Source organism: Liolophura sinensis, chromosome 7 (genome assembly GCF_032854445.1).
Source record: "Liolophura sinensis isolate JHLJ2023 chromosome 7, CUHK_Ljap_v2, whole genome shotgun sequence".
In the NCBI taxonomy this organism is placed as follows: Eukaryota; Metazoa; Mollusca; class Polyplacophora; order Chitonida; family Chitonidae; genus Liolophura; species Liolophura sinensis.
Genome location: NC_088301.1, coordinates 37,901,605 through 37,910,672, shown reverse-complemented (window position 1 = coordinate 37,910,672; position 9,068 = coordinate 37,901,605). Strand labels below are relative to the sequence as shown.

Sequence of the window (9,068 nt, the reverse complement as noted above, 5' to 3'; positions counted from 1 at the left end):
TGCACTGGTGGAAGACTTTTCTTCAGCGAGGTTTAGACTGTGCAACATGTCACACGAGCGTGGCTAACCGCTTATTTTCCACAAGGTTCCACAAGCAGTGAGAGCGGGGCAACCTATACAAATATCTACCCTGTCCCAGGCCGGATTTAAATCTACTCCTTCTGTGTCATAGTGATTGAAATGCAAGCACTCGGTGAAATATAAATGAATGGCCACATTACTCCCAGGAGAGCGTAATGTTAAAGTGAAACACAGTCCCGACAAACATACGATGAAAAGGCGAGCATTTATTACAATAAAGATACACAGATGGATAAACTCGTGGCACCAAGATTGTTTGAAGGTTATATTAAGTACCAGTCTCCGCCAATCGGATCAATGTTCCGTCCCCTCTGGATTCGCTCACACCAGACAAACACACTCTTTGTGCCACAGGTGCATTAATGCCACACACAAAGACTGACGTTGATCCCTTTGTCTGTGTAACAACTCCAACAGCCGAGTCGATCTTCTGCTTGATCCCTCCTGTGACGTCACATCCAGTTGTTCGTGTGATCACGTCCACGGTAGTTCCTCCTTCTTGCACTAGGATCTCGGGCAAAAGGTTTGCGTCTGAATAAAAAAGGTGAACAAATGGACAGCAAGCGATGGAAACGGTACATCCCACTGATACTATCTAATTCTTGAGCAACTCCTTACAGTTTTTTTTCCAATCAATAACACATCAGGGACGCTAATTAAAAAACCTACCTTTTCTCTACAAACAATGATACATTATATATACATTATATTATATATACATTATTATGCAAGACAGAATAAAAAATAAATAAAGTTAGAGTTGAATGTCGGACTTTAAGCTTATATTAGATATTCAGTATTATCATTGTCTATTTTTTTCGAACACTACAGTTATGGGTAATGAAACGTTTATAGTCGGGTGATGTATATGTAAAATCTGACATGTAATACCAGTAATCATACTGCACTTCTATTAACAGAATTGTTGTCTAGTAATAAAGACCATGTCTAAAGACCATGTAACCTACTTGCATCAGATGGTGGTCGATCATATACACCCTCTACATCAGTCAGGAAAACCACAGTGTCTACAGTCAATTTCTCGCAGATAGTCTGAAAAAACATGTGTATAAAATAATCATTCGTGGATAATTAACTTGCTTGACATCACAATAACTAGTTTTAAAGAGATCTTGTAGAAACAGACTCAGTTCGAAATATTTATATACACGTCTATTTCACTTTACGGGCCCTTCGGTAGACGGGATATAAAGTACCGGAGCAACTGATTTAATCAGAAGCTCTTCCAAGATCTTTTTCTACACAGACCTAGCAATAATACCTTTACGATAAGTAACAGTACATATTATGGCAAATGAAGTGAAGACGAGATTTTTGTCGAAATATAATAACGTAATGATCAGTTTTGCCACATACAGCGTTCACCATGCCCTAAAAAAGCTACTAACTTGGATAATAGTGTCTCCACTGAGGATAGTCCAGCCTCTGATCGTATCCAGGCAGCAATCCCCGTGAAGCACTGGCACAAATCCCTTCTCTAGTAAATCCGCCACAACATCCACACCATCCCTCAATACTTTACCATCCCGTGTTTTCCAGGAAGAACACGGCTATAATTAAAACGCAGGGTGAATAAATCCTTGCTTGAGAATGTATTCATCAACTACATATTGAGTATGACTTGTACTTATTATCTTGCAATGATTAGCAATAGCCGATGACCTGTGAAGATTGTTTTGCACATGTATAGAAGTTTGTCAAATATAGGAAAACTTTACATTTGGTTATAGGGATAATGCATCACCCAGCTTCGAGGGAAAGTATGTTTTGAATGGTAGTCACATTTAGTAACTGTAACTTCAAATGGATTTCATGTGGACTGTATGTGCCAGGAATTATCAAGGTGTAACTTCTTTCTAGAAACATTTTTTTTACCTTTTAATACATCTTTTTATTTCACCAGATAGCTGATAAGTCACCTGACTTATACTCACAGTCAAACTAGCGGTATTTGGATTCGAACCCATGACTAATGTACATGTGACGAATGCAATACTGCGCTCGACAATGTTCATGATGCCTGGGCCTAATAAAACATACTAGATAAATATCTAGTATCTATAGTCCTGCCAATAGTGTACAGCTCATGTATAGGCATATGTGATGTACACAGTGACATAGACGTTCAGTTTGTTCCACAGATGCTTACCGAAACCGACACGGCTGGAACAGAATTAGATATCAAGCAGTCTACAACCAGTTTGTTGAGCTGAAACGGATATAACCATGAAAACAAATCACTGTTTCAGGGAGTACATATGTACAAAATTGTGGCAACATATATACATGTTGCGCTGGTATTAAAAGAGTTGCATTCATCAGAAAACATTGACTCTGACAGAGAAAAGTGAAATCAGCCGGACGACATAGATGATTATTTATTTGATTAGTGTTCTACGCCGCACTGAAGAATATTTCACTCATACAACGGCATTATAGTGAGTGAGTGGCTGCTCGGGGTTTAACGTCGTGCAGCATTATAGTGGGAGGAATCCGGGTTCCGGGAAACCCACGACCATCCGAAGGTTGCCGGAAAGCCTTACATCGTACGAACGGAGAGGAAACCAGAAGTGTGATATTATTCTAGCTTTTTACTCTGCTTTGAAATACTAATAACTTCCCCCGGACTGACACGAATGTCCTTTGTTTCCGCCGCTTTTTTGTGTATATGATTCTAGACATTATCAGCCTAATGCTGCATGGTGAAATATAAGCTCTGACTGGGGTGTTTACATGTCCGAGTACGACTCGACTACGGCTTAGAGGTAAGCCTTAACTAAACAATATACAGCATCAGTTCATCTGCGGTCATCCAATGCTTTGAAGTGCGTTTAAATTCATTTATTCATTTAATTGGTGTTTTACGCCGTACTCAAGAATATTTCACTTAAACGACGGAGGGCCAGCATTATGGTGGGTGGAAACCGGGCACAACCCGGGGGAAACCCACGACCATCCACAGGTTGCCGGAGACCTTCCCACGTACGGCCGGAAAGGAATACAGGCGCGTTTAAAGGTTCATGTATAAAATTGCACAACGTATATATAAACTATATGACTAAGTAAAGCAGGAGTAAATGTAACCCTTACCTTGGTGACTGATTGTCTGGTTAAAACAAATCCCTTGGCTGCGCGAGCTTGACTATCTCCGGTTAATTTCTGACAACCAGAAACTACGGAGTATTCTTTGGCATGAAAGTGACCAAAGCATCTGGGAAAAGTATAATACCTATTAGTTGATTGAATGATTGTTTTGGCATACAGCATGGATGTTCACAGTCATGGAAAAGCTATGGCTGGTCAACCAATGACTGAAAGCTAAGAGAAGTAGGTTTGTGCGAGTGTATGTGTGTGTGTGTGTGTGTGTGTGTTGGGGGGAGGGGGGAGTAGTGATATGTTCTGCCCCTTCCTAAAAGAAGTTGCTCCTATATAGTGGTTATTGTGTTTCTTACAAAAGAGGTGTTTCACAAGCACTGCATCATGACAGCAGTTCCATTTTGCACCGAATCGACATGTTTATGCGAGAAATGGTTCCCACAGGTAACAACTCCATAATCTGTCCACCTCAGGAGGTGTGTAGAAAGCGTATACTGAACTAAGGGCTGATAGTGGCCTATAGTCTTATGCTCTCTTAAAGATAGAAGAGATCTGTAGGTTACAGATCGATTTAGGCCCATATCTTGGCAAGCAACATTTTGACCAGCGCCTTTTGGGTATTCAGCATTTCGGCTCGTCACAAATGTGCACAATGTAAAAAGGTGACATACAGGCACACGAAGTTTCGACACCGACTCGTCACTTCACTTGTTTATGTTATCAAACAAATTAAGGTACATCACACTACATGCTAAATATTATTACGTTGTCACATTAGCTAAAATTCATCAAGTATAAATGGAAAAATAAATATCTATTACTGAAGATCATTTCTTTCACTTTATATAATTCCATTTATAACATAAATGGGCAGATGGCTTTCATTGGTAATTAAACAATTACAGACAAAGGTTAGAAATCCTATCTGTATATAGGCCTAGGAAGGTTAGAATTTGGTGTATTAGGGCCTGCATCATCACACAGCTCCTTGCGAATATAGGTAGCGCCTAAGAGAGACTCAAAAATAATAACTATTATAACTATAATAACTATTTAATTAATTATGCAGAAGTTTTACTATAAATTTAAGCTATAAGTTTGGTAAAAGTCATAAAAAAGAAGAATAATTTATATAGGCCTATTGTTGTATACACACGAGTCCCTGCATGTATACGTCTATATATACTATTTATTTTCCAAACCCGCATTCTTCACAATAGTATGCAATCATTTGGAGGAAGATTTTCTGTAAGTCCTGTTGGTATATGTTAGTAACACAGCTACACGTAAAAGTTGCACATTTCTGTCCTTTTTGAACAAGGCAGTCAAAAAACACACAACCCATCCGGGCTTCCGTAGAATTACTCGCTACAACCAGTGCGGCCATTCTTACTCCAGCTCTGCATGTCTAGGGCTTACGCACAGTAACCTCCAACTACTGAGTGAAATGCATACGCGTTATTTAATCTATATTTCTTCATTCAGCATATGCTAAGATGTTGTGCAGGTGTGTTGCTTCTAAATGTGATTGAGATCTTAAACACAAACAACCATAGCTGCATGCATACCCTGCACCGTGGACAATAACACAATTCAGGTGATTATCAACACATCGTTTCACAAGTTTAGCTCCAGATTCAAGCTCTCCCAGTTTCAGCGTCTCCAGCTGGTCTTTTCTTGTTATGGCGCTTCCACCCAGTTTTATAACACGGTCTACTTTCATGACTACATGGACACAATAGTCTCCGTACCGTATGATCAAGAACATGAATATATTGTGATGTGGTTGACCTTGACCTTGCTAAGGGGGGGGGGGGGGGGGGGCTCCCCTATCTGATGGTGGACTGTTATGACCACAAGCACCAAGCTAATGCTGAAAGTTATCAATACATTAGCACATCTAGCCTTCGCTGTAGACCCTAAAAGAACCAACCAACCAACCAAACAAACAAACAAAAAATAACAAAAACAAAAAACAAACAAACAAAAAACAAACATGTTATTTTAACACCTTAGACGTGGCGACAGTGCACAAACGTAGCTTCCCCCAACTTTCGCGCGGTGCCATGACATACAACCACATGCAGCTTGCAATCTCTACAACATATCAAAATGTTTTTCGGAGTTGTCACCTTGTTTTGTCACCTTGGTAACCTCCGTAGGGTTGTTTGTATCACTGGGCAGTACTTTTCATGTAGGGCCAAAAAATTCTGATATATTTTAACTAGAATTAAATTAACAGTGCAAAAAATTATAGTGTATCAACAAATACAATGTCTGTGTTATTATGAGACATCAGTAAGTATATACATGTGACATACATGTATGGCAGTTCGGTAAGTAATCCATAATTAACACTAATATGTTTCTTTGTTGACGTCATGACGTCTGAGTGTGAAATATCAAAATGTAATATCAGAGGTCATCTGATAAGGGAAATATCTTACATATCAGTGAAGGATCCTCACATTCACCTTTATAAATAAATGATAATAAAGTAGACATAAAGGTATCACCAGGAAATTCTAGTTAATTTAAACGAACTTTCGATCCTTTCACATATATGGCGCGACTATAATTTATAATGACGGTAATATACAAGAACTCCTCAAAAGTATATCATATACTTGTAACTAAGTGTAAATGTATAATGCACGTAAATAGAAAAAATGACAGTTGTTCTGATTCTCATTCTTAATGTAGAAGTCGTGGGAAGAAGAGCTTTAATCTAGGTGAAAAAGATGATGAATTCAGCGTTTTAAATATAATTATTTCTTTATGGATGCCACTAGAGGACCTTTCGCTACATCGCTACCTTAGTAAACCGCATCACGCACGAAACATTACCAATCAATCGATCATTCAACCAAACAGTAGTTCATAAGTTAATACTTAAGACAATTGACCAACCATTTCACCATCAAGGGTAAACGCTTTCAAGCATGAATGCAACTATTTGCACTACTTTCCTAGAACTTTCATTAATAGAACTGTTTGCACAACTAGTTACAGGAAATGCTGTGAGTAGTTGATCAGCTGGTCTCGCGGGAGGCCAATGAATAATCTAGAAGTAAGATAGGCCGACCGTTTTATCTTAATCCTCAGAATAAAGTTCTTGATCACTTCACAATATACTAAAGTGACGCGAAATGGTCTGTGAGTTCGATAAATAGAGTCATTTTGATTACAGTGTTGACTGCTTGCAAGTCCATAAAAATTAGTTTCCACAAACGACGTGACAAGTCATGGTCGTCCAAAGTGCGGTACAAACTAACCAAAATTATTTCCATTCGTTTCTTTTTAGTATAATATACGATGAGCCATAAAAAGGATTTAATGTTTGATAAACGGAATATAGAGACCTTAAAGTTTGTGTGTCATATCGCATCACTTTCCAAGAATTTTGCATATTTGTCTTCGTAATATTTCGAAAATAGCTATATTCTGTACATTCACCTTTGATAAACTACCTCTGATAAAACTATGATGTTTTTCATAACTTTTAATGAATTTTAGACGCTGAAAACAATATAAAAATGATCGAATTTCTCGATAAATAAAAAAGGGGAAAATTTTGAAGTAATACTGGACACAGTTTTCTGTTGCCATGCGACTTATAGTATGAAAGCCGATACAGGACCTATTGCTACATGGCTACCTTGATACAAAGTATCTGGACAGTTAAGTTTTCTCAGCTGTGCACAATATTTCAAGAAGAGTTTTTGAAGCTCATATATAACTAGTTCACCCTTGAATGCATAAGTTAACACAAACCGACAACCGACAAGATTTTACATAAACCTGAGAGATAACACTGGAAAATAAATATTACAGAATTTTAACTCTGTACACAGGTAATAACATTATCAGCTGATCGAGTGTAAAAATGGCAAATAAGCGGCTGGTCATGGACATTGTTCGCGGTACAAAAACGGTGGATGTCCGTCTCAAGTTCGCTGGGTTCTGTAGGGTAGAAATTCACTCTAGGGTAGAGTTCCATAAAAAAATGATATGTTCACTTGTGTCACTGTCTCTATCTACTCGTGATCATACTTTCGTTAGCTTGCGATGTCCTATGATACCAAGCAGAACAGAGCCACTCCCAAACCTGGGAGAAATTGTTAGTATACAAGGTCTAATTCATAGTTTCGAGGACCCCGGTTCCAGACAAGGAGCAGGAGGTGATAAATAGGAGCTAGATGGACGAAATGCTGTGTTCAAGCTATTAAATCTTTTAATCACACTTTTTGGGGGTTTTTTTTCTTGCTTTGTAGGATGATCACATGGGACAACAGCTTAATCATGTAGTTTTTCAGTTACCCAGAAGGTGACCAGTTTCTGAGCACCTTCGATCTTTCTAATGTGGATGAGTGGTTCAAGGACACATAACGAGATCTCAAAGCAAAAAAGTGTTCTTTGCAACGATGTGGTGAAAACAGTGATGGTAAACAAGAGACAAGAGTTCAGCCTAACAATGACCCATCCATGGAGAGTTGCGAGACAGGACTAATCAGTGTCAGTCCTGGGTGAATTAGTTCATGACACACCTGTACAGGTATATGTATGTATTGCTGACAGGGGACATGCAGAGAATGGTCAGGTTATGAAGGAGGAGGGAGGGAAGAGAAAAAACCTCCTTCAGAAATATCAGAATAAAGCAAGACGTGTTGCTGCAAAACAAATGTAGTCCTGACGGTATAACTGATCATGACCAAGAAGTGAGCTGCAGCCCAGTGACAATTCTTCTTGTTCGTTAGGCTCCAGTTGACAACAACGAGTCAACGTTTACTACTTCGTGGGATGGTGTGTCAAGTGAGCAGGCTCACAAAGATGGGGGTGAGGACATAGATATCGAAGTGCCCATAATGTCAGGAGAGGAGGAGATTGATTATAACGATGATGGTATCCTCTCTGATGATAATGATGATGATATCGGAAAAGATGAAGATGTCATTAGTACAAATGTTGTTGATTCTAGATGTTAAGCAAGTTACAATGAATGGCGACATCAGACGTGAAGAACTTCGTGTCATGCATGATAAATCTGTCCTGTCTGACGACAGGGTAGGTGGGAGGAATAAGGTGATGACATCATCATGTGATGAGAAATTAATCCCATCTGATATGACAGAGTCTGAGGATGAGGCAATCCTCTCAGGTACCAGTACCTCCCCTGGCTGTCACCTGAACGCACTCACCTCAATCTGTTATCCAATTCTTCAGTTTCTGATTGCGACTCTTCGATCTTCAGGGAAAATTCCACAGCCTATTGGACGTCTAGTAGAACCTGTCACGTACTCCCTGCGGACTCAAGAATTTTTCCAAGTGGGCAGCATAGCCCGGGTAATGCTGGCTGCATGCCTGTTGCTAACCAGACCTCTCAGTCCAGAACAGTGTCCTCAGCTGATGAGGTCAGAGTGGATAAGAGTTTCATCCTATGTTCTCGGAAGGGTGAGTAGAAAAAAGACAAATATTTTCCTTTTCTGAAGCTCAGATTTGAAACAAAATGATGCCTGTGTGAAGTTTTATGAAAGGTTGTGTGTCATTTCACAATTTGCCCATGTGGCCATTAAGGTTATAACAGAAGACTAAAATTTTTTGAAAAGCTGTTCTTTGGCTGGAATCATAATGAACAGAATGTAAACATTTCCCTAATCAGAGACAGTAACGTAAAAATTGGCAAAGACAGGGACAGGAAAAGCGGTATAAATAGTCCAAAAAGTGCAGCATAGCCAATTTGAACCAAATGATGACATTAATTAGTAAGCCTTTTTTATGTGAGAAAGTTTCATCTGAAAACAAAGCTTATTCACAAATGTGTGCCCATATGCCGTATTCAGAAAATCTGTGATCTCTTCCTCTGTAGATCG

At 39.1% G+C, this 9,068-nt stretch overlaps 1 protein-coding gene across 1 annotated transcript; it reads right to left on the bottom strand.

Annotated features, from left to right (window-relative positions):
* Positions 1–242: 242 nt before the first annotated feature.
* On the bottom strand, positions 243–4,959 carry LOC135471834 (uncharacterized). The gene is made up of 6 exons (XM_064751218.1): positions 4,767–4,959; positions 3,193–3,313; positions 2,252–2,311; positions 1,491–1,652; positions 1,050–1,134; positions 243–612 (listed from the first exon to the last, which is right to left on the bottom strand). The coding sequence occupies exons 1-6, from the start codon at positions 4,919–4,921 to the stop codon at positions 350–352; spliced, it is 846 nt and encodes a 281-aa protein (XP_064607288.1). The 5' UTR covers positions 4,922–4,959; the 3' UTR covers positions 243–349.
* Between the last annotated feature and the right edge of the window lie 4,109 nt (positions 4,960–9,068).